The sequence below is a fragment of the Oncorhynchus keta genome, chromosome 29, assembly GCF_023373465.1.
Source record: "Oncorhynchus keta strain PuntledgeMale-10-30-2019 chromosome 29, Oket_V2, whole genome shotgun sequence".
NCBI lineage: Eukaryota > Metazoa > Chordata > Actinopteri > Salmoniformes > Salmonidae > Oncorhynchus > Oncorhynchus keta.
The window spans coordinates 28,971,199-28,995,379 of record NC_068449.1 but is presented as its reverse complement, the minus strand read 5'-3'; the positions used below and the strand labels follow the sequence as shown (position 1 = coordinate 28,995,379).

Genomic DNA, 24,181 nt, shown 5'->3' with positions numbered 1-24,181 from the left:
CCCTGTGTGGTGCCTTCCTGTTCTTTCAACACGGCGTGAATACTCACTCAGAAATATCGAGGAAACAATATGACAGGCAACAAGACACTTCATAGAAAAAGGAAGCTAAGTCATAAAAGCATGTTGAATTCAAGTAGGTGTAGGATGGAGTATATTGCAGACTCTTTCTACAGTCAAGCCTCACAGTAGTAGGCAGGTTCAACAACAGCAATGTTCAATGTGGAACAGTAGTCCTGCAGTTAGTCATGACTGAAGGTTTTGAGTATGTAAGGGGAATGTATCATGATGTCATAAGGTGTATGCACCAATTTGTAAGTCGCTCTGGATAAGAGCGTCTGCTAAATGACTTAAATGTAAAATGTAAATGTAAATGTGGCCTAGTGGCCTAGCTACTGTTGCGAGGTAGCTTTGTGTAAGTGTGTAAGATTAGGGGCCAGTGAGAAAGGAGTGGATGGAGAGAAAGAGAGAGGAAAGAAATGCAAAGAAAGTGCGAGAGAGAATATTCAGATTCTCTGTGGGTGGATTCTTTTGTTGTCTTTGTGGTGAAAGGAATAGACCACAATTGAGTCACAGCGATAGCTTGAAGAGCAGGAGATAACACAAATGGAAAGATTATTATGATGTTATTATCAAGTATCTCCTTTTCTCTCCATCCATCACTTTCTCCTTTTTTGCTGTAGACAATAAGGCCTGTATGTTGTTTAATTATATAACAAAAGTCTACCATCATGCTCTGATCATGTGTGATCTGTCCACCTTATTATCACCAGGAGAGAGAGAGAGCTTAGTGGTTAGGTCACTTCTGCAGCAGAATGCAGATGGTATTCTCACCCAATCCCCATCCTCCTCTCTATCTCTTCCTCACCCCTCCCTCTCTCTTTTTGTGACAAGTGTAAGGGCTCAAATGCTCTCTATGAGTGGGTTTGAATAAAGGCTTTACAGTAGTTCACAATGGTCCATTTTATTGTAATGGTAGTGGATTTCTGTTGCTGTACAGGGATTTAACATGTGTTTGCAGATTGCAGGGTCTGATGTTAATCAACTTTTATTGTCTCCTCTTCTAGGACTATCTGATTCACCACAGTGTCTTTAGAAGATAAACAAGAGGCAGAATGACTCTCGCAGGTAATGTATGTGTGTTTGCATGTGTGTGAGAGGGAGAGGGAGAGGGAGAGGGAGAGGGAGAGGGAGATTCATGCTCATGGTCTTCTCTCCCCTGCAGCCTACAGAGACAAGATACGGGAGCTCCCTCTAGTGTCCATCTTCTGTTCCTGCATCCTACCTGAAGCCAAAGAAAAGCCCACCAAGAAAGGCAAATAGCTTTACACAATTTGACCACAATCCACCTGCAAGTCCCACAACACACCATAGAAGCCATTTCATTCATTGAGCCAGCAATCAGTTTACTATAATTATTGTTTTTTGATGCATCTACACAAATGGCACCCCGCCCCCTCATTGGTATTCTATTTCCTTTGGGTCCTTCCTTTATACAATGTCACACTTTTCTTAATCTCTACCCTCTGCAGATGTGGTGGACCTGAATCTGTGCATCATCAGGGACATGGAGGTGATTGAGCTGAACAAGAGGAGATCCGGCCAGGCCTTCGAGGTCATCCTGAAGCCCCCCTCGTTTGACGGGGGTCCGAACCCTCTCGCCACCACACCTCCACGCAGGGAGCCCTCCCTGGAAGAGATCCAGAGAAAGCTGGACGCCGCTGAGGAGAGGAGAAAGGTGAGGGGTCAGAGGTCAGGGGTCAAGAGGGAAAGGCGGATATGGGAATGTTCACCAAATTCAGAATTGAATTTTTCCAGTTTGATGGGGAGATGGAATTCTTAGAGTCAGGTGTGCAGAGTTGAGCAAGACTGCTTTGCATCATTGAAGAGATAGGGACTCTGGTCTTTGATCATCCACTCACCCCTCCCTCTACCCTTCTCTATCACACCCTAGTGCCAGGAGGCTGAGTTACTGAAGCACCTGGCTGAGAAGCGGGAACACGAGCGTGAGGTGGCCCAGAAGGCCCTGGAGGAACACAACAACTTCATTCGGCTGGCCAAGGAGCGCATGGAGCTGCGCATGGAGCACAACAAGGAGAAACGGGAGGCACACCTGGCCGCCATGCTGGAACGCCTGCAGGAGAAGGTAGAGTTACACTCAGTTGATACTCAAGGCAGGATTGGGGTCCATTCCATTTCAATTCAATCAATACAGGAACTACATTGATGAACATTGAAATGGAATTAACCCCAACTCTAACTCTATCTCCTTTGTTTTCTGTTTGTTTTTCTTCTGTCATGGATAACATCATGAATATTCTGTCAGAATAGTTCTATTTGATTAAGATATTTTATTTTTTGTGATGTTAAATTTCAGAGTGCTGTGTATTACCTCTATGTAATGTAGCTGGTTTGAGAAACAATCAAGACACATTTGAGATACACTCTATTGATTAGTCCATCCATAGAATATCATTACCTCTGACCATTATTTTGTTGATATAAAACAGACGAGAAGTCTAAAGAGTGGTGTCTGTGTTTCTCTCTTTCAGGACAAGCACGCTGTGGAGGTGAGGAAAAACAGAGAGCACAAGGAGGAGAGCGGGTAGAGAGAGAGATGGAGACAAAGAAAGAGAGCCCGCGGTGCCTCTGTTTTGTTGCGTGAGAATAGGAGAGAAGAGAAGAGACAAGATAAAGAGACTAGCATGACAGGTTCTTAAAATGGACGTGGGATTTGTTTGACAGACGAGAATCCAAAATGATGAAGTTGAAGTAGGAGAAGTGCACACAAGGCGGTTTCCTGAAGAGACGGAAAATCAAGATGTAGTTTTGTATTGCTCTTGAGTGTAGCGGAGTATAAGAGCACTATGCATCCTTTAGTAGCTAATTATACATTCTGTAAGCTGGGTATTTATAATAGACCTTGAACACATTCTTATTTGCAAGAAATCTAAACATAGCTTACTTTTTTAAAGTTCTGGTCAATAAAATCACTGACACATATACTTCAATTTAAAGCATTCTACACAATGTTTGTTACACTTTTCACCACTTTTTGGCATGTTAGCTTGTGTACAGTACATAAATAGTCATCGAATGGGATACTGATGCTACCGACTTCGCAATTTATATCTATCTCAAATAGGAAAGCTCCTATTTGCGTTAATTATCTCTGTATTTATTCTGTAGTCAATGGCTGTTGTGTTTCACTGTGGTGAGTAGTGTAGTGTTGATTGTGCATGGCTAGTTTCTTTGGTGTTTTTTCAGATATAGTAGATTTGATTATTAGGGGAATAGGCTGTTTGTACTAATATGTACCAGTTACAGATGTATGTGATGTGTCACTCAATATCAATTTAAAAAAGTACAACATCTGTATAAGTGACCCTTGTTGTTTGTATGCTTACTTACATGTGCACTAGTCACGTGTGTGCGCTCGTGTCTTTTCTAACTGTCCTATCTCTGAACTCTGTGTTGTAGGTTTCATGACGGCCTGATCACAACACGAGCTGAACTTATTTTGGAAGCCATTTTGAAGGGCGTTCGCCAGCCTGTTCAGACTGTAGCCCTCTGGGTTCAGTCGTTTGGAGAAAAGACTGAGACTATGAGATTCTAATGATGACACATGAGAGAAGTGGTTATGTCAACGACTGAAGCGGATTGGTCAGTGTGCCCTGCTTTAGGAACTGATCAGTACAACACCAAAAAATATTAAAAGATCGAGCTGAAACATATGACAAAGGATGACGTCATTGCTACCTTCTTCAGTGTTCTGCTCAGGATTCTCTCTGTGCTTTGCTGACATGCCAACAGTGCCAACGGTGGGTCTGAGTGTGAGTGTGAGTGTGAGCGTTTCCGTAAGGATGAGCGTGAGCATGAGTGTGTATGCCTCAGTAAAAATAGTTTGATATCACACATTTTGCTTTGAGCTCACACTTGCAGGCAAGGTTTGAACTTAAATGTCCTTACGAGTTTGGTTTGTAAACTTGACTCTGTTGGAGCCAAAATCATTGTAAATCTACTGAAGCGAATGGAGGTCAGGGAATGATGTGGCTGCATGTTGATGTACAGAAATGATGCTCTATTTTAGATGCCAAAAGAGAATTAAAGGAGTTCTGTTTTGAATTGAACATGTGAATTTCTTTATTCAATAAATACCAAAATATCATCCAATACATTAAATAACCCAAAAATAAATAGAACCGTATACTGAATAAATACATAATTAATTTTGTGATTTAAAGCTCAATGGAAAATATATGCATATTTGATTATTCAAATCGATCTTTCAATGGCATAGAGCCAAAGCTCCATAAAACTAACACCCAAATACTTTCAATGAATGTGGGGATCGAACCTACAACCTTGGTATTGCCAACACTCACGGCCCAACCAGCTGCACCACCAGGCTTGACCTCACCGCACTGATATCATTACTGTTGGTACTCAATGCTAGGCCTGACACAGGTGCAGCCCACCGCAATGATCTTTGCCTCCAGCCGGTAGTAGTATCTGTCCTTGCTCCCCATCACCTTCCTCAGGACCAGGATCTGGTGGTAAATGGGTTTGGACTCCAGGCTCCTGTCCTCCTTACCCGCGACGTTCAGACAGCCCTCCAGAGAGCACCTGACCTCCGAGATGGTTTGGGGAAAGCGGGACTCATCATAGGTGGTGCTGGAGAGACAGGGAGAGAAGAGATAGAAAGAGAAGGGGAGAGGATGATATTAGAGATCACAATGTATTCAACAGAGCACAGCTGAGAATTCAGACGTTTTTTTCAAGCAAGCTTCCTAAAGGTATGAAAGGCATATTTCATATAAGCATATAGCATTTTCATATTTTATTTTATTCCTTACTCCGTAAGTGTTCTTAGGTATTTTGAAAGGCTCAAATAAAATGTATTATTATTATTTTGAAAGGCATATAAAAATATATATAAAAAAATAAAAAAAGTTTGTCTGTGTGTATTGTGGTATTTCTATGGTGTCTATGTAAGCTCGTTGCAGGTCCTCACTTGGTAGTCCATGGGGAGATGGAGTGGTTCCCAATGGATCTGACGGGGCGGGAAGGAATCAAGTCGCTCGGGTCCAGGTGCAGGGGGACAGTTATTGTGTTTGGAGCTGAAGGCTCTACAGGCTTCTTGTGTCCCTGAAGGTTGTTCTGTGAGCGTCTCCCTGTCAACCCTGGATGGACGTAGGGGGCAGCCTCTGCACCCGTCATCATCATCATCATCACCAGCAACCCCATTAAACACAGCACCTGGGGAACAGAGTGACTGTTGATGGCCTGGTATCACCTCTGAATGAAGGCATATATATAGGACAGTTTTGCTAAATTTGTTGCTAAATATGTTTGCTGATTTACACTATGAGCCAGGCAAATTCAACAGCAAAACATAAAACATCATCTTTACTCTACTATGAACCCACTAAGGTCAAACGGATAATCAAAACGACAGAACTGAGAAAAAAAAACATTTAAAACAACTTTCAACTTCTTGCTCAGCAGATACAGACACCAGTGGCAAACTCCGCTGATATCTTGAAGACACTCAAGTAATCACTTACCATCAAAAAGTGTACGTTTGAAGTAGAACCCATGATTTGTTTGTTTCGTCTTGTCGTCCTTAGTGAAAGGTCGCTGCTGTGTTGTAGCCTTGGTCTGGTTGTCTCACTGCTGCCGTGTTCTGATTCTGTTCAGGTTGTCTGAGGTGATGCTGTAGGTTTTATACTGTAGTGGCTGTGTGTCTACTCAGAAGTTTCACTTCCTGTGATGCTGCGATTGCCTTTCATCCTCTGCTTAATGCTTACTAGCTAACCACACAGCGTGAAAAGTAGTGCACGCAGTTACTGCTGTCATCTACGGAAATCTTGGTAACACTTTACTTGACACCCAGCATCATAAAACGGTATGGCACTGTCGTAACCATGTCATAACGTGTCATAACAGCTGCCATAACCTGCCATAACCTGTTTTAATATGTTCATAATACTGTCATGACACAGATCTTCAGACCTATTGTGAAATACTGTATATTGTGTTATATTGTGACTGGTTATGACACACACCTACATAAGAGTGTCAAAACCCACAAAACCTACCACACAGGGCAAAACATTGCTTTACACCATATAGCCTACGTGTCAACAATATGTTTATGTCATATACAAAAAATATGAATTGACCATATTCAATTATCATTGTAATTGCACATACCCCAATGCTCTGTGGCTGATGACTGGGATGACTGCAGGAGCAGGAATCAGGAGCAGGACAAGACACCCTCCTTTTTTGACTGATGATTGACATAAGGGCATGTACATGATAGACCTATCTGGCTCATATGTTTATATGATGGTCATAATACTTTGTCCAAGTAAAGTGACACATAATGATTCATGACAGTGTCATAACGTGTATTTCCTACAAATGATTTGACACATGATGAAAGAAAACATGACTGTAAATAATTCCTTAAAACAACAAGAGAGGATTTAAGAAACAAACTTACAAACATAAGGGAACTTCTTGGTAGGGAAACATATTATTTGGATAAATGTGGGTTTTGACACCCTTATATAGGTGTCATAACCAGACATATAATAACGCAATTATTATGATAGTTTATGACAAGTTATGTCAGCTGTTATGACATATGACATGGTTACGACTGTGTCATAATGTGTTAGAATACTGAGTGTCAAGTAAAGTGTTACTCAAATCTTATTGTCATATTTTGGGAATTTCAAGTCCTTTTTGGGGTCCATAATAGGCCAGATGACTTTGTTCCATGACAAAGTCATTTGCAAAAGACTGTGAATGACAAGTATTATCATTAATATCATTAGTGTTATGTAAGGCTCAACAATGCGTTTGCCAAATCATTTGATACTGACATTTGCCAACCAGCCGGTTGTATGGTTATGCGCCAGATCGTGTCAATAGTTCTGATAGGTAGGAAGATGTATGTCTATGTCACAGCGACAGTACGTCAGTTTAAACAGCCATTGTCAAGCCGTGTGATTGTCATGGCCATAGGAGGCGTAACTGACTTTTTGTTGTTGTTGACTATATTATATTAGATCAACTCAATTAATTTGGTAATGTGCTTAAAATGATGTGCGTGGCAAAACTGTGTGCTTAAACAATGTGATTCAAATGATGATGTGTGTAGTTATTGTTTTTCTGCAATTTGATATCAACATTTTTGTGAGATTTTCACTGTCCTGGGAAAATAACACACACAAAGTTCAAATCGTATCCTAGTAATAATACAACTATATGTATATAGACACCGCACACTTCCTTACTCTTGATACTCCCACACTTCAATACTCACAACACAATAGAACCAGCAACTGGCCAGGATTGTCATGCCGATCATTATGTAACCATGGGTTCAGATAGACAGCACTGTGAGTTTCCATCCTCACATTTCTTGCCTTGTCATGGTTTAGTTTTTTCCCTCTTGAGATGATGAACATGATATCGAGACATTTTGTATTATTGGCATTTACACAAAGACAGCAAAGGTAGATTCCCAACTATTCATGGTATATCATATCTACTACAGGTGTAGGATCCTAGTTTGATCACTCTTTTGTTGCTGAGAATTTTCCTGGACAGCAGGAAATGCACACTTGTCGTATATTTGAGGTTTAAAATGGCTTCTAAAGTTTGTAATTCCCATTTTAAAATGTCAGACTTGATTTTCCCTCATGAAAACCCCTACAAAATATGTCAATTTATTATAATCCACATTATAATTCACATTTCCTGTTGCTGCAGGATTATTTCCCTGCTGTAGAAGAATTGGCTCAAATTTAGATCCTACATCGGTAGATGTGTCTTGAATGATTCATTTCACTGTACAAGGTTGAACCCTAACACAGTACGTCCCAAATAGCGGGCCTAGGGTCACAGCAAAGAACTGAGTTCAGGCCAGACACATTGGTTTGATTCATTTTAAGAGACAAGAAAAATCTTTCGGTGGGTCATTTACAAGCCCTTCCTGAAACAAAGCGTCATATTCTCTTAGTTGCAAAACAATTTGATATCCAGTTCGTGATACATAAACAGCTTCACTACGGTATCTCAGAGCTGAAGCAATGGAAAGCGAGGGATCTCGGAGCGAGTTCAGGTTCTTCATTAAGGCTTGACTGGCTTTGATGTGGCTCAGGTCTTCTAGGACTTAGTTTCCCCCATTTGTTCTGTCATCACAATCTAGGACACCACTGTCAGTCGAAATGTGGATGTCAGGGCCAGGGTTAACCTACATGGGGGTTTCTAAACATCCAGGAATCTCTGAAGTTGCTTCCTCCTCTTCCGCTAACAGCCAACCAGCGTGGGCTAAGTAATATCCAGGAACCACGGGGGGAGACCCAAAAACATTTTATCGATTAACATTTTACTGCACTGGGCTGAATCAGGATCACACAGAGTGTTTATTGGTAGTCATAAACAAACCTACTTTGAAACGAAAGTATACACTTCACACACATGGCTATGGGCTTAAAAAAAGAAGACACCTATACCATAATTTTGAGTTTGCATCCCAATTTGACACTTTATATACATCACAGAAGACTGAAATTTAACTAAACCGCTTGACACATAAACACAGTAAAAAAACAAATATTAATAACATTCCACCCATGAGGCTACTAGGTCATTTGACTGCAGGAAAAGGCTACACTTGTGTATCTGTGGTGGTCAATCAAGAGCTTAGAACAGGGCACAAATATATTTGCACTTTCCTGACTTTTGGTTACATTTACATTTAAGTCATTTAGCAGACGCTCTTATCCAGAGCGACTTACAAATTGGTGCATTCACCTTATGACATCCAGTGGAACAGCCACTTTACAATAGTACATCTAAATCTTTTAAGGGGGGTGAGAAGGATTACTTTATCCTATCCTAGGTATTCCTTAAAGAGGTGGGGTTTCAGGTGTCTCCGGAAGGTGGTGATTGACTCCGCTGTCCTGGCGTCGTGAGGGAGTTTGTTCCACCATTGGGGGCCAGAGCAGCGAACAGTTTTGACTGGGCTGAGCGGGAACTGTACTTCCTCAGTGGTAGGGAGGCGAGCAGGCCAGAGGTGGATGAACGCAGTGCCCTTGTTTGGGTGTAGGGCCTGATCAGAGCCTGGAGGTACTGAGGTGCCGTTCCCCTCACAGCTCCGTAGGCAAGCACCATGGTCTTGTAGCGGATGCGAGCTTCAACTGGAAGCCAGTGGAGAGAGCGGAGGAGCGGGGTGACGTGAGAGAACTTGGGAAGGTTGAAGTGGAAGTCTAAAGAAGGCTCATTTTATTGCTTATTTAATCAGAATAACAGTTTTCAGCTGTGCTAACATAATTGCAAAAGGGTTTTCTGATGATTAATTAGCCTTTTAAAATGATGCATTTAGATTAGCGAACACAACGTGCCATTGGAACACAGGAGTGAAGGTTGCTGATAATGGGCCTCCATATGCCTGTGTAGATATTCCATTAAAAATCTGCCATTTTCAGCTACAATAGTCATTTACAACATTAATGTCTACACTGTATTTCTGATCAATTCGATGTTATTTTAATTAACAAAAAATGAGCTTTTCTTTCAAAAACAAGGACATGTCTAAGTGACCCCAAATTTTTTGAAAGGTAGTGTATATCATATTATTTTTCTATGTTGTATTTTATTGTATCATGAGTAGCAGTTATATCAGAAGCATTGCATTTGTCTACATACACACCTCCTCTCTCTAGATAAAATGGGGTCACAGAAGTGCTGATACACTTCCCACAACTAAGTATCTCTTGAGTCACAGCAGCGGACTAAGAATGAAACCTCTGCACAGTCTGACCAGACCACATCAGAGGACGCTAGGAACCACATTACAAAGATTGTGACATAACAGTAAGAGGCAGGGCCAGCAGGAAAGACACAGGAAGTTGGTAGGTCCATAAAAGGAAAGTAATGTACTGTACAGTACAATATACCCGTCAGCTTCAAAAATCCAAGGATAATGAACTTGCTGAATATGCTGCTTTGTCTGTTTTAAAAGGTTGTAGTCAGTGGTGTAGTGGGCCTGGATGAAGTGGGTATACTCAATTTTTTCCCAAAATGTCCTAAATGGCCTGCCCGGGCAAAGGAAAGGCGCCCTGGGTGAAAAAATGAAATGAGAAACAGTGGCATACTGTCAGGACTTCTGCCGAAGTCGGCCCTTCTCCTTGTTCGGGCGGCGTGCGGCGATCGACGTCACCGGCTTTCTAGCCATCGCCGCTCCATTTTTCGTATATCCATTTGTCTTGTCTTGTTTCCATACACATCCCTGTAGCACTGTTTGGTTAGCGTTTCTGTAGCACAATGAGATTAAGTTTGAAAAACAAATGACCACTTGGATTGATGCAAATGCCAGGTAGACAAAATAATTTTGCCATGTAAGCATAGGTTACTTTGTAGCCAGTTAACATTTAATTGGGAAGGTTTTACCTGAAGGTTAGGCCTATCATTAGCATTTCTATATTTTTTATGTCCTTAAATTGTTTGAAACCTGGACATGTTACTTCATATTATGAAGCATGTGTTATCTTGCTCAAAGTAGTCTATAGCCAAAATCCCACCATAGAAACGTGGAGCCAATTATTTTATGAAGAAATCCTCATATGCATTCTCCTGTTCTATTCTTTCAAATGTATTTAAATGTCTTGCAGCGAAAGGCATTATCCTAATCATATGAGCAACCCATGACAGTTGTTGCATCTTTATCTCTCCTCTTTCTACATTTCTAACCGTATTCCCATCTCTGTCCGCTTGCATGTGTACAACACATTTTAGAACTGTGTTTTCCTGTGTTAGATTCTGGGTTAAACTCGGAACCTTGTTATACTAGAGACATGATACATCAGGAGTAATACTATAGTATCTGAGGAGTGATAGAGACTGGTTTTTACATCAGAAGTTAAATGGTTATCTGTAGGAGCCAGATGGCTTTGGAATGTGCTGGGTAGAGGGGAGGGTGTTAAGGGAGTGCTATGGGTGATACGGGTGGAGAGCTTTGGATTAGGCATCAAGGGGGTTGAGGTCAGGTCACCTTAAGGGAGGAGGAACGGTTTATTACCCCATCACTTCGTCATCCTGTTGAACCATAACAGATGTCAGGGTTGGAGAGAAGGAGGAGTGCATCTAAATAAATCAAATCAAATCAAAACTAATCAAAACACATTTTATTTGTCACATACACATGGTTAGCAGATGTTAATGCGAGTGTAGCGAAATGCTTGTGCTTCTAGTTCCGACAATGCAGTGATAACCAACAAGTAATCTAACTAACAATTCCAAAACTACTGTCTTATACACAGTGTAAGGGGATAAAGAATATGTACATAAGGATATATGAATGACTGATGGTACAGAGCAGCATACAGTAGATGGTATCGAGTACAGTATATACATATGAGATGAGTATGTAGACAAAGTAAACAAAGTGGCATAGTTAAAGTGGCTAGTGATACATGTATTACATAAGGATGCAGTCGATGATGTAGAGTACAGTATATACGTATGCATATGAGATGAATAATGTAGGGTAGGTAACATTATATAAGGTAGCATTGTTTAAAGTGGCTAGTGATATATTTACATCATTTCCCATCAATTCCCATTATTAAAGTGGCTGGAGTTGGGTCAGTGTCAATGACAGTGTGTTGGCAGCAGCCACTCAATGTTAGTGGTGGCTGTTTAACAGTCTGATGGCCTTGAGATAGAAGCTGTTTTTCAGTCTCTCGGTCCCAGCTTTGATGCACCTGTACTGACCTCGCCTTCTGGATGATAGCGGGGTGAACAGGCAGTGGTTCGGGTGGTTGATGTCCTTGATGATCTTTATGGCCTTCCTGTAACATCGGGTGGTGCAGGTGTCCTGGAGGGCAGGTAGTTTGCCCCCGGTGATGCGATGTGCAGACCTCACTACCCTCTGGAGAGCCTTACGGTTGAGGGCGGAGCAGTTGCCGTACCAGGCGGTGATACAGCCCGCCAGGATGCTCTCGATTGTGCATCTGTAGAAGTTTGTGAGTGCTTTTGGTGACAAGCCGAATTTCTTCAGCCTCCTGAGGTTGAAGAGGCGCTGCTGCGCCTTCTTCACGACGCTGTCAGTGTGAGTGGACCAATTCAGTTTGTCTGTGATGTGTATGCCGAGGAACTTAAAACTTGCTACCCTCTCCACTACTGTTCCATCGATGTGGATAGGGGGGTGTTCCCTCTGCTGTTTCCTGAAGTCCACAATCATCTCCTTAGTTTTGTTGACGTTGAGTGTGAGGTTATTTTCCTGACACCACACTCCGAGGGCTCTCACCTCCTCCCTGTAGGCCGTCTCGTCGTTGTTGGTAATCAAGCCTACCACTGTTGTGTCGTCCGCAAACTTGATGATTGAGTTGGAGGCGTGCGTGTCCACGCAGTCGTGGGTGAACAGGGAGTACAGGAGAGGGCTCAGAACGCACCCTTGTGGGGCCCCGTGTTGAGGATCAGCGGGGAGGAGATGTTGTTGCCTACCCTCACCACCTGGGGGCAGCCCGTCAGGAAGTCCAGTACCCAGTTGCACAGGGCGGGGTCGAGACCCAGGGTCTCGAGCTTGATGACGAGCTTGGAGGGTACTATGGTGTTGAATGCCGAGCTGTAGTCGATGAACAGCATTCTCACATAGGTATTCCTCTTGTCCAGGTGGGTTAGGGCAGTGTGCAGTGTGGTTGAGATTGCATCGTCTGTGGACCTATTTGGGCGGTAAGCAAATTGGAGTGGGTCTAGGGTGTCAGGTAGGGTGGAGGTGATATGGTCCTTGACTAGTCTCTCAAAGCACTTCATGATGACGGAAGTGAGTGCTACGGGGCGGTAGTCGTTTAGCTCAGTTACCTTAGCTTTCTTGGGAACAGGAACAATGGTGGCCCTCTTGAAGCATGTGGGAACAGCAGACTGGTATAGGGATTGATTGAATATGTCCGTAAACACACCGGCCAGCTGGTCTGCGCATGCTCTGAGGGCGCGGCTGGGGATGCCGTCTGGGCCTGCAGCCTTGCGAGGGTTAACACGTTTAAATGTCTTACTCACCTCGGCTGCAGTGAAGGAGAGACTGCATGTTTTCGTTGCAGGCCGTGTCAGTGGCACTGTATTGTCCTCAAAGTGGGCAAAAAAGTTATTTAGTCTGCCTGGGAGCAAGACATCCTGGTCCGTGACTGGGCTGGGTTTCTTCTTGTAGTCCGTGATTGACTGTAGACCCTGCCACATGCCTCTTGTGTCTGAGCCATTGAATTGAGATTCCACTTTGTCTCTGTAAATTGGATTCTATATACTTGTGTTGGTGGAAATATGTTTTGTCTAATGCAGCTGTATTGATCCTCTGGGAAGAATAAACTTGGTTTAAGCTTTCATGGTGTCCGTAGAGTTTTTTACTCTGAGAATTGGAACCCAACACCTGCTAATTGCATTTTAGAACATTCTCTCATAGGCCTAACGCCGTGTGCACATTTCTGGGACTAAAATGTGAAATAATGCTTTATAAAAATATATTTTAAGCTAAGCATTATGATCTGTTTCATCCTCCTTATATAATTGATAGCATCATGGGGATTAAGAAGTGAGAATACGCAATGCCCACTGAAAAATAAGTGAGTGGGAGAAAACCTGTGTATAGCCTCCACTAATCTCTCTCTCTCTCTCTCTCTCTCTCTCTCTCTCTCTCTCTCTCTCTCTCTCTCTCTCTCTCTCCCTCTCTCCCTCCATCCCTCCCTCCCTCTCTCTTCCCCTCCATCCCTCCCTCCCTCCCTGGGACAGCATCTGACTGTGTGCATGTGCACGTTTCCCAGGTTGAGAGGGCTTGTTAAGGTGGTAGATGTAACCTGTTTTAAAATGGGACTGTGTCTGGATGCAGTCAGCCTTTCACTCATCTGTGCAGTGGTTGGGTAGTCGAGAGCACATGAGGATGCCCTATCATTGGAGGCATCTATCTAGAACAGAGTTTCATCTCGATGGAGAGATAGATAATAAAACTGTTGTGTAGTTGTGTAGTCTAGAGTGTACGGAATGACTAGACTACAACTGGGTAGGAGGAGGTAGGAGTATCTCACAACTGCTTATCTGTTCAGCCGATGCGGTTGATCGCTGAGATAAGAGAGTAAATGCATGCAACAGGCTAAAACAACGATCAACAAAGGGGTGTAATGGGTTGTGCTATACCGCCCTACCAAGCAAAAAGGCAGTAACTGTTCATAGCGTTGAACTGAGAAAAATGGCTTCAGTTTTTTAATTGTCCCTGACATCTAAAATTACCTTTGACCCTTAAACGGCAGTTACTGCCTTTTTTCTTGGCATGATATGTTACAAATTGCAGGTTAATACCAAAGCAAAAAGCGGCATCTGCCATTTTTATTTGTTAGTATATTATACTTCTCATTTATGCTAATTTATTAATTTAAAGAGCAGTGGAGTTACTGACAGTGTAACAGAGTTCAAACTGTATCCTTTGTGTGTCTTCCACTAAGATACCAGTTGCATTTATATGGAGATGTAGGTTCTGGTCAGTCACATTACATACTATGTTTAACAAGTATCCCATGTCTTGTTATAGTAATACATGTGAAAAGCAGTCCTAACACACCCTCTCTCTTTTGACAAACATATCACGACTGTTTCAAGGACAGCTTTTTTTTTACATCTACGTAACATTGCAAAAATCAGAAACTTTCTGTCCAAAAATGATGCAGAAAAATTAATCCATGCTTTTGTTACTGCTAGGTTACACTACTGCAATGTTCTACTTTCCGGCTACCTGGATAAAGCACTAAATAAACTTTTCAGTTAGTGCTAAATACGGCTGCTAGAATCCTGACTAGAACCAAAGAATTTGATCATATTACTCCAGTGCTAGCCTCCCTACACTGGCTTCCTGTCAAGGCAAGGGCTGATTTCAAGGTTTTACTGCTAACCTACAAAGCATTACATGGGCTTGCTCCTACCTATCTCTCTGATTTGGTCCTGCCATACATACCTACACATACGCTACGGTCACAAGACGCAGGCCTCCTAATTGTCCCTAGAATTTTTAAGTAAACAGCTGGAGCCAAGGCTTTCTCCTATAGAGCTCCATTTTTATGGAATGGTCTGCCTACCCATGTGAGAGACGCAAACTCGGTCTCAACCTTTAAGTCTTTACTGAAGACTCATCTCTTCAGTGGGTCATATGATTGAGTGTAGTCTCTGCCTGGCCGGTTCCCCTCTTTCTTTTATTACAGGGGCTGAGTCACTGGTTTACTGGTGCTCTTTCATGCCGTCCCTAGGAGGGGTTCGTCACTTGAGTGGGTTGAGTCACTGATGTGATCTTCCTGTCTGGGTTTGCGCCCCCCACTTGGGTTGTGCCGTGGCGGAGATCTTTGTGGGCTATACTCGGCCTTGTCTCAGGATGGTAAGTTGGTGGTTGAAGATAACCCTCTAGTGGTGTGGGGGCTGTGCTTTGGCAAAGTGGGTGGGGTTATATCCTTCCTGTTTGGCCCTGTCCGGGTGTATCATCGGATGGGGCCACAGTGTCTCCTGACCCCTCCTGTCTCAGCCTCAGTATTTATGCTGCAGTAGTTTATGTGTCCTCCAATTTACTCAAATTATGTCTATTAGCCTATCAGACGCTTCTAAAGCCATGACATCATTTTCTGGAATTTTCCAAGCTGTTTAAATTTACAGTTAACTTAGTGTAGACTTCTGACCCACTGGAATTGTGAGACTGTGAATTACAAGTGAAATAATCTGTCTGTAAACAATTGATGGAATAATTACTTGTGTCATGCCCAAAGTAGATGTCCTAAATGACTTGCCAAAACTATAGTTTGTTAACAATACATTTGTGGAGTGGTTGAAAAATGAGTTTTAATGACTCCAACCTAAGTGTATGTAAACTTCTGACTTCAATTGTATAAGTGACTAATGTTGATATTTGTACTAGGTTTTGAACGGGATTTGTGCCACAAATGCAAAAAAAAATACCATATCGAAACAGTGTAGGGAAACTAAACCTAAGTATGAATTGCTGTCATACTCTGTCTATTGACTGCTTACAGGGTAAGGAAACCCATATGTAATTTTGTAATTTGGGTGAACTTGAACACCTTTTTGCGTGGTGTTTCCACACCGAAGGCGCCTGGAAGTAGATTTAGTGATAAGGCAAACTATTTCAGATCTGCAGAATCCCCCTTTGTTTCAAATGGTCTACAAACAGGTCAGGTCAGAGATATTATCTCATTTTTGATCCGTTTTCCATATTACGTGCAGATTTTCCACTCAAGGCGTTCAGATAAATACTTCACACCCGGAGGAAGAAGTTCGACATAAAAACGTGACAGATAGACAGACAGAGATCAAAGATGGAGCTCAAAAGCAACGTGTCGAAGTACCTGGTGAGTATAACAGTCAGCGTGTGATAGAGCTACTACTAATGTTTTTTTGTTATACTGAAAATTGTATGTAATAATTGAAACTCTTATCGAGAGCATTTAAGGTTAATTCAAAGGCACAACCAAAGATGTTTCAACTACTCGGCTCAAGGATTCAAAATGGCAACCTTTCGGTTATTGGCCCAACACTAACCACTAGGCTACTAGCTGCCTAATAAGGATGACCATACATGTACTTATTTGCCATACTTTCTTTGCCAGGATACACAAGTAGTGATGTGCAAATGAATTGATCTCATAAACGAAAAACTCTTTGGTTGCATCATCTCTAATGTATTTATTAGTACAGTGCAGAGTCACATCCGATCTGGACAATTTGATTCATTTAATTGATCTAAAAAAATAAAAAAATAGAACCGTTTCTGTCCAATGGTTTGTGTTTAGCCTGTTTTTGTGCTTAAGTTTCAGCACTGTTCATTTGTTAGCTAACTTCTAACATATTTACTTCCATCTCTTCCCATCCTCAGGTTGTGTGCTGTGTGTCTATGCTGCTGGGACTGACCATGGCGAAAGGAATGAAGGTGACAAAGGAGAGGTGTAACGAAACACTGATCATCCCTTCAGACTTCTACAAGATTCCCACAGAGGAATCAGAGGGAAATGGGAACATTCACACACGCTCTCTGTCACCCTGGACCTGGAAGTGAGTTACATTTACATACTATAGCAGACACTCTTATCCAGAGTGACTTACAGGAGCAATTAGGGTTAAGTGTCTTGCTCAAGGACAATTGACAGATTTTTCACCTAGTCGGCTCAGGGATTTGAACCAGCGACTTTTCAGTTACTGGACCAATGCTCGTAACCGCTAGGCTACCTACCGCAAATTTACATTAACACACACACTACAGTATTTGATACTGTACCTAAAGAAATCCTTTAAAAAAAAATTGACCTCGATCTGAGTTATGTGACTGTCTTACAATCTTAATACAAGCTCTATGTAAAGCCTGTGAATACTATCCGTAGGTTTAAATATTTGTTGTTGATTTATTTTCTTCTCTCTCTGTTTAATCTCTAGAAGCACTACAGTGGAGAACCGTATTCCTCAGACCATGTGGGAGGCCGAGTGCAGCTCTATGTACTGTGTCTACCCCACCAACAGCAGCCAGTACATGCGCTACGGGCAGAACTCTGTACCTATCTACCAGCAGGTTGTGGTACTCTACACTTCAGCCACCAGGAAGTGCTACAGCGCCTCCTTCCTGTCTGTGGCTGTGGGGTGCACCTGTGCCTGGGCAAGGACTACTTGATGTAGCCTGCAGTACACTACATCTGTGGCCTTACTTTGTTTGGTTATTCATTTAATTCAATCCAAATGTAATGTATTTTAATTTAAAGTCCAACATTTGTTAATCCCACTAAACCAGAAGAATTGACTGTGAATAGTTAAGTAGAATTCAAGAAAAAGATCCCCATTGCCATATGTTCTATTTGAGCAATAAAAACATTTTTAAAACCCAATTGTCTTAAACTTTTTGAAATATATTATTTTTTGAAGTAGAATAGAATGTCCCGTCCAATTCATCAGAATTGAAAAATCAGCAGTAGAAGTTACTAGGGAAATCTCACTACAATTTAAAGAATGTCTCATGACTGATTATCCTCGTGCTCTGCAGTTTGTGTTTGGGAGGAAAATAAGCATAATTGGAAACAAATTCTTACATTCATTAAGAAAAGGAGACTCATTGTTTTATTAAGCTGACTAAGAGCTATGAGATAGAACATACCGTCTGTTACCCTTGTTACCCATGTGTGTGTGTGTGTGTGTGTGTGTGTGTGTGTGTGTGTGTGTGTGTGTGTGCGTGTGTGTGTGCGTGTGCGTGTGCGTGTGCGTGTGCGTGTGCGTGTGTATGTGTGTGTGTGTGTGTGTGTGAGAGAGAGAGAGAGAGAGAGATGGCCAAGCAAAATAGATCCCTATAATGAGGGAAGGATGTCTGGGATCGGTGAGAGTGAAATGTTGCAGTCAGTGGTCAGAGGTGGGAGAGTCTAGAAAGGGAGAGTTTCAGGTTAGTTCCTTTTTCCTTCTCTCACCCCTGTGGAACAGCAGCCTATACTTGTTATATACGTGTTAAAAGGGGGAATTCAAAGTTCTGTTTTATTAGGTTTGTTTCTCCTACATCCATTTTAAACATGTTTCTTCAGGGCTTTCTGGTTTAGTTTATAGTAGACATCTACAAGTATGTCTTCTGCTAACTGTTATTCACAAGGTTGAGTTCCTGTCTTTGTGATGGTCACTGTGAGCATATGTAACCAGATTAGTCAGCAGCATGTTGATGTTGATGTTGATGTTGAAAGAGGAGCATTATATGGCAGAGGATACACCAGAGGCATGAGAAGTCTAGTAACATGTTTGTCCAATGACAGTTCTGTCTGTAAATGTACAATCATGTACACCTCTTATTGTGTTATCCAATTTTTTGGGCAAAGCATGCATCTCATCAAACTCAGTATGACAACACAGTTACCAACCTGCTGTCCTTCCCTCTACAGACAGACCCCCTCACCTCACCTCAAACCTCCTCACAGGTGCCCCATTCTCCTTACCCCCTCATTCCCTCTGCCCCCAATTCCACCATGCCCAGTATATCTGTCTCCCTCTCCCTAAAACCCATGAGTTCCCTCTCCTCCTTCCTCTCCTCTCTGTCTTCTCTTCCCCACACCGTCAGAGACACTGAGGTCCCCCTTCTCTTCCGTGAGCCCTACATCCTGTCTGGCTACCGGCCCGTGGGCCATTCCTGGAGCTTCTACTTCCTCAGCCTCTTCCAGATACACAATGAGACAATCAACGTGTGGAGTCACTTGCTGGCCGGAGTCTGCGTTGCCCTGAGGTTCTCTGTGTTTGCTGTGATGTGTGGAGGGGTACTTCAATACTTTTTTTGTGTAATTCAGTGTGTGTTAGGGTTAGGTTTAGATGAATTTTGTATGTATGCATTTGTATGTGCGTCTTTGTGTCCAAAATAATGCCACACAATTACTGCAGATTTAAACCTTTTAATTAAACCTCATCACCCTTCCTAAGGGTCTCGTGGGCCTGACCCTGAATGGACCAGACGGGCTGGGTCTTTACCTGGACCTGGCCTGTCTACCGCTGGTCTACTACGTCCTGTCTCTTCTGACCTACTTGTGCTGCAGCGCTACAGCCCACCTGCTCCAGTCCCACTCCGAGCTGGCCCACTATGCCCTATTCTTCCTGGACTATGTGGGAGTGGCTGTGTACCAGTATGGCTGTGCCCTGGCTCTATACTTCTACAGCTCTGATCCCGCATGGAGACGCAGTCGAGTAGGAGAGGTGGGGAATGAGTGAATGAGGGAGTCAATGAGTGAATGAGTGAATGAATGAGTGGACAAAGGAACAAAGTTACGAACAAACCTCTCCTCTGTTAGGTGTTCCTCCCTGCAGCAGCTCTCCTGGCTTGGTTGTCCTGTGCCTGCTGCTGCTTTGCCAAACTCAGTTACCGCCACCCGTACCCACTCCATCGTAAGCTGTGCCAGGTCGTGCCAACCGGTCTGGCGTACCTGCTAGACAGCAGTCCTGTGGCACATAGACTGGTCAGCAGGACCTGGGGAGACGACCCTGCTATGACCCTACACGCAATACAGGTGAGCGAGAGGGAGAGGGGGAATGATGGAGAAAGAGATAGAGAAGATTGAGGTTGGGGAGAGGTTTCTACACAATCTGACACTCTGATGTCACACACAGGTGTTGCTGTTCCTCCTGGCAGCGTTCTTCTTCTCCTGTCCCATGCCTGAACGTTTCTTTCCTGGGCACTGTGACATCATCGGCCACGGGCACCAGCTCTTCCACTTCCTCCTCTCCCTCTGCACGCTGACCCAACAGGAAGCTGTGTTTGAGGACTTTCTGTCCCGGCGGGCGTCCCTGACGAGGGAGTACGGGGAGTGCCACCTACTGGTGGCAGCCGTGTCATTTCCTGCCCTGGTGTTCTGTAGCGTGCTGACAGCTGTGGTCATGAAGAGATTGGTGGAGAGGAGGCTGAGGAAGGAGGACAGTTGGGGGGAGGAGGTAGAGAGAGGATAGAGAGTGGGAGAAAGAGAGATCTGGTGTGAGGTAGAACGAAGGGGAAGAGAGGGTAAAAGGGGAAGGAGAGAGAGATTTGGGGATTGTAACATGAATTCTTATACATTATAAGAACTTCATCCGATGACTTGATAGCTAGCTTTTATGGTCACTTATTTGTTTTGAACATAATTCACTGGTGATCATAGGCTTATGTATGTTGCTGTCTCATTTGTAGTGTGCATCTTTGGCCATAGGGAGGCAGTGTCTACTGTCATTACTATCTACTGCAGGGAGATTTGTGATTTGTGAAGCAAAGATGAACACTTTTACTCCAAGCACATTCATGCTGTGATTATGTTCCTATTGAGAAGCATTTAACAATTTCACTCTGTTTAGGTTCATGTTGTTTAGGTTCACACTGTTTAGGTTCATGTTGTTTAGGTTCATGTTGTTTAGGTTCACACTGTTTAGGTTCATGTTGTTTAGGTTCACACTGTTTAGGTTCATGTTGTTTAGGTTCATGTTGTTTAGGTTCACACTGTTTAGGTTCACGTTGTTTAGGTTCACACTGTTTAGGTTCACGCTGTTTAGGTTCACACTGTTTAGGTTCACGCTGTTTAGGTTCACACGGTTTAGGTTCACACTGTTTAGGTTCACACTGTTTATGTTCACGCTGTTTAGGTTCATGTTGTTTAGGTTCACGTTGTTTAGGTTCATGTTGTTTAGGTTCACACTGTTTAGGTTCACGTTGTTTAGGTTCACACTGTTTAGGTTCACGCTGTTTAGGTTCACACTGTTTAGGTTCATGTTGTTTAGGTTCACACTGTTTAGGTTCATGTTGTTTAGGTTCACACTGTTTAGGTTCACACTGTTTAGGTTCATGTTGTTTAGGTTCACATTGTTTAGGTTCACACTGTTTAGGTTCACGTTGTTTAGGTTCACACTGTTTAGGTTCACACTGTTTATGTTCACGCTGTTTAGGTTCATGTTGTTTAGGTTCACGTTGTTTAGGTTCATGTTGTTTAGGTTCACACTGTTTAGGTTCACGTTGTTTAGGTTCACACTGTTTAGGTTCACGCTGTTTAGGTTCACGTTGTTTAGGTTCACACTGTTTAGGTTCACGTTGTTTAGGTTCACACGACTGTTTAGGTTCACACTGTTTAGGTTCACGCTGTTTATGTTCACGCTGTTTAGGTTCATGTTGTTTAGGTTCACGTTGTTTAGGTTCATGTTGTTTAGGTTCACACTGTTTAGGTTCACGCTGTTTAGGTTCACTCTGTTTAGGTTCACACTGTTTAGGTTCACGCTGTTTAGGTTCATGTTGTTTAGGTTCACGCTGTTTAGGTTCACACTGTTTAGGTTCACGCTGTTTAGGTTCACGCTGTTTAGGTTCACACTGTTTAGGTTCACGCTGTTTAGGTTCACGCTGTTTAGGTTCACACTGTTTAGGTTCACGCTGTTTAGGTTCACACTGTTTAGGTTCACGCTGTTTAGGTTCACACTGTTTAGGTTCACACTGTTTAGGTTCACGCTGTTTAGGTTCACACTGTTTAGGTTCACGCTGTTTAGGTTCACGCTGTTTAGGTTCACGCTGTTTAGGTTCACACTGTTTAGGTTCACGCTGTTTAGGTTCACGCTGTTTAGGTTCACGCTGTTTAGGTTCACGCTGTTTAGGTTCACGCTGTTTAGGTTCACACTGTTTAGGTTCACTCTGTTTAGGTTCACACTGTTTAGGTTCACTCTGTTTAGGTTCACACTGTTTAGGTTCACGCTGTTTAGGTTCACTCTGTTTAGGTTCACACTGTTTAGGTTCACACTGTTTAGGTTCACGCTGTTTAGGTTCACACTGTTTAGGTTCACGCTGTTTAGGTTCACACTGTTTAGGTTCACACTGTTTAGGTTCACACTGTTTAGGTTCACGCTGTTTAGGTTCACGCTGTTTAGGTTCACGCTGTTTAGGTTCACACTGTTTAGGTTCACACTGTTTAGGTTCACACTGTTTAGGTTCACACTGTTTAGGTTCACGCTGTTTAGGTTCACGCTGTTTAGGTTCATGCTGTTTAGGTTCACACTGTTTAGGTTCACACTGTTTAGGTTCACACTGTTTAGGTTCACGCTGTTTAGGTTCACGGTGTTTAGGTTCACGCTGTTTAGGTTCATGTTGTTTAGGTTCACGCTGTTTAGGTTCACGCTGTTTAGGTTCACACTGTTTAGGGTCACGCTGTTTAGGTTCACGTTATTTAGGTTCACACTGTTTAGGTTCACTCTGTTTAGGTTCACGTTGTTTAGGTTCACACTGTTTAGGTTTACACTGTTTAGGTTCAGACTGTTTAGGTTCACTCTGTTTAGGTCCACGTTGTTTAGGTTCACACTGTTTAGGTTCACACTGTTTCAAACGTAATTTTTTCAAACAATAAACTAAACTTTCTGCCACATGCATCTTTCAACAATGTGATCCTACTCACACTAATACAGACACATATACAGGTTTAGTGAGCCATGGCCACTGCGAACACAAAGGACATTCATGCATGGGTGCATGAGTGACTGTGTGTCGGTGAAGATAAGGCTATTTTTAGGTTAGACCCTGTTGCTACAGTATGTCTCAATCAGCACCCTGGGGTGATGTTATGCTAAAGCTCCTCTACCACATTCTCAATCCGCCTCAAACACAGTCCTGTATTCACCAAATAAATCCGATAAAATCAAATTGTATTAGTCACGTACACATATTTAGCATATAATGTGTGTGTAGTGAAATGTGTGTGTTCCTAGCTCAGTGCAGTAGTATTTAACAATACACAACAATAGACACAAATCTAAAAGATATATATATATATATACTCCGGACCTCGAGATTGCTCATCCTAACTTTTCTATATTTCTTAATTCCATTCATTTACTTAATTTTTTTAGATTTGTGTCTATTGTTGTGTATTGTATATCTGTAGAATATGTAGGACAAAATAGTATATGTACAGCAATAGTTTAATAAGATGGCCTTGACTAGAATACAGTATATACATATGAAGTGGGTAAAACATTATGTAAACATTATTAAAGTGACCAGTGTTCCATTATTAAAGTTACCCGTGTTCCATTATTAAAGTGACCAGCGTTCCATTATTAAAGTGACCAGTGTTCCATTATTAAAGTGATCAGCGTTCCATTATTAATAGTGACCAGTGTTCCATTATTAAAGTTACCAGCGTTCCATTATTAAAGTGACCAGTGTTCCATTATTAAAGTGATCAGCGTTCCATTATTAATAGTGACCAGTGTTCCATTATTAAAGTGACCAGTGTTCCATTATTAAAGTGACCAGCGTTCCATTATTAAAGTGACCAGCGTTCCATTATTAAAGTGACCAGCATTCCATTATTAAAGTGACCAGCGTTCCATTATTAAAGTGACCAGCGTTCCATTATTAAAGTGACCAGCGTTCCATTATTAAAGTGACCAGCGTTCCATTATTAAAGTGACCAGCGTTCCATTATTAAAGTGACCAGTGTTCCATTATTAAAGTGACCAGCGTTCCATTATTAAAGTGACCAGCGTTCCATTATTAAAGTGACCAGCGTTCCATTATTAAAGTGACCAGCGTTCCATTATTAAAGTGACCAGTGTTCCATTATTAAAGTGACCAGCGTTCCATTATTAAAGTGACCAGCGTTCCATTATTAAAGTGACCAGC

The 24,181-nt window shown here is 42.4% G+C and overlaps 4 protein-coding genes across 54 annotated transcripts in view; 3 read left to right on the top strand and 1 right to left on the bottom strand.

Moving 5' to 3' along the window:
• Positions 1–4,127, top strand: part of LOC118362676 (stathmin-4-like) — a 5,077-nt gene extending 950 nt beyond the window's left edge. The window contains exons 2-7 of one of the 2 annotated variants that reach the window (XM_035743215.2): positions 1,065–1,125; positions 1,223–1,312; positions 1,530–1,735; positions 1,952–2,143; positions 2,550–2,567; positions 3,478–4,127. In XM_035743215.2, coding sequence (XP_035599108.1) covers positions 1,113–1,125; positions 1,223–1,312; positions 1,530–1,735; positions 1,952–2,143; positions 2,550–2,567; positions 3,478–3,486 — 528 coding nt within the window. In that variant the 5' untranslated portion in view covers positions 1,065–1,112 and the 3' untranslated portion in view covers positions 3,487–4,127. Of the gene's footprint in view, positions 1–1,064; positions 1,126–1,222; positions 1,313–1,529; positions 1,736–1,951; positions 2,144–2,549; positions 3,372–3,477 lie in introns of those variants that run through there. The other variant, XM_035743214.2, reaches the window with a different exon arrangement.
• Positions 4,128–4,261: 134 nt separating this feature from the next.
• On the bottom strand, positions 4,262–5,679 carry il17a/f1 (interleukin 17a/f1). Its single transcript, XM_035743216.2, has 3 exons — positions 5,565–5,679; positions 5,012–5,256; positions 4,262–4,671 (listed from the first exon to the last, which is right to left on the bottom strand). The coding sequence occupies exons 1-3, from the start codon at positions 5,595–5,597 to the stop codon at positions 4,431–4,433; spliced, it is 519 nt and encodes a 172-aa protein (XP_035599109.1). The 5' UTR covers positions 5,598–5,679; the 3' UTR covers positions 4,262–4,430.
• A 10,680-nt stretch (positions 5,680–16,359) lies between these two features.
• On the top strand, positions 16,360–17,930 carry LOC118362679 (interleukin-17A-like). The gene is made up of 3 exons (XM_035743217.1): positions 16,360–16,409; positions 16,934–17,109; positions 17,488–17,930. Exons 1-3 carry the CDS (start codon positions 16,377–16,379, stop codon positions 17,717–17,719), a joined length of 441 nt encoding a protein of 146 aa, XP_035599110.1. The 5' UTR covers positions 16,360–16,376; the 3' UTR covers positions 17,720–17,930.
• A 709-nt stretch (positions 17,931–18,639) lies between these two features.
• On the top strand, positions 18,640–23,612 carry LOC118362060 (membrane progestin receptor beta-like). Of its 50 annotated transcripts, none has more exons than XM_052486374.1 (10): positions 18,640–19,328; positions 19,489–19,758; positions 19,854–20,069; positions 20,170–20,928; positions 21,214–21,288; positions 21,907–22,086; positions 22,147–22,176; positions 22,252–22,281; positions 22,417–22,536; positions 22,567–22,602. In XM_052486374.1, exons 1-4 carry the CDS (start codon positions 18,846–18,848, stop codon positions 20,503–20,505), a joined length of 1,305 nt encoding a protein of 434 aa, XP_052342334.1. In that variant the 5' UTR covers positions 18,640–18,845; the 3' UTR covers positions 20,506–20,928; positions 21,214–21,288; positions 21,907–22,086; positions 22,147–22,176; positions 22,252–22,281; positions 22,417–22,536; positions 22,567–22,602. The 50 variants fall into 50 exon arrangements, with proteins under 50 accessions (XP_052342334.1, XP_052342332.1, XP_052342329.1 ...); XM_052486372.1 differs by having other exon boundaries at positions 22,132–22,176; XM_052486369.1 differs by having other exon boundaries at positions 22,117–22,176.
• The last annotated feature ends 569 nt before the right edge of the window (positions 23,613–24,181 follow it).

Excerpts from the sequence above, each read along its gene's own strand:
- LOC118362679 (XM_035743217.1), top strand. The coding sequence starts at position 16,377 with ATGGAGCTCAAAAGCAACGTGTCGAAGTACCTG. Across the intron at positions 16,410-16,933 it reads GCAACGTGTCGAAGTACCTG|GTTGTGTGCTGTGTGTCTAT; the intron begins GTGAGTATAACA and ends TCCCATCCTCAG. Across the intron at positions 17,110-17,487 it reads CTGTCACCCTGGACCTGGAA|AAGCACTACAGTGGAGAACC; the intron begins GTGAGTTACATT and ends TTTAATCTCTAG.
- il17a/f1 (XM_035743216.2), bottom strand. The coding sequence starts at position 5,597 with ATGGGTTCTACTTCAAACGTACACTTTTTGATG. Across the intron at positions 5,257-5,564 it reads CAAACGTACACTTTTTGATG|GTGCTGTGTTTAATGGGGTT; the intron begins GTAAGTGATTAC and ends TCTGTTCCCCAG. Across the intron at positions 4,672-5,011 it reads ATCTCCCCATGGACTACCAA|CACCACCTATGATGAGTCCC; the intron begins GTGAGGACCTGC and ends CTGTCTCTCCAG.
- LOC118362060 (XM_052486383.1), top strand. The coding sequence starts at position 18,846 with ATGTACAATCATGTACACCTCTTATTGTGTTATCCAATTTTTTGGGCA. Across the intron at positions 19,329-19,488 it reads TTGCTGTGATGTGTGGAGGG|GGTCTCGTGGGCCTGACCCT; the intron begins GTACTTCAATAC and ends ACCCTTCCTAAG. Across the intron at positions 20,070-20,169 it reads TGACCCTACACGCAATACAG|GTGTTGCTGTTCCTCCTGGC; the intron begins GTGAGCGAGAGG and ends TGTCACACACAG.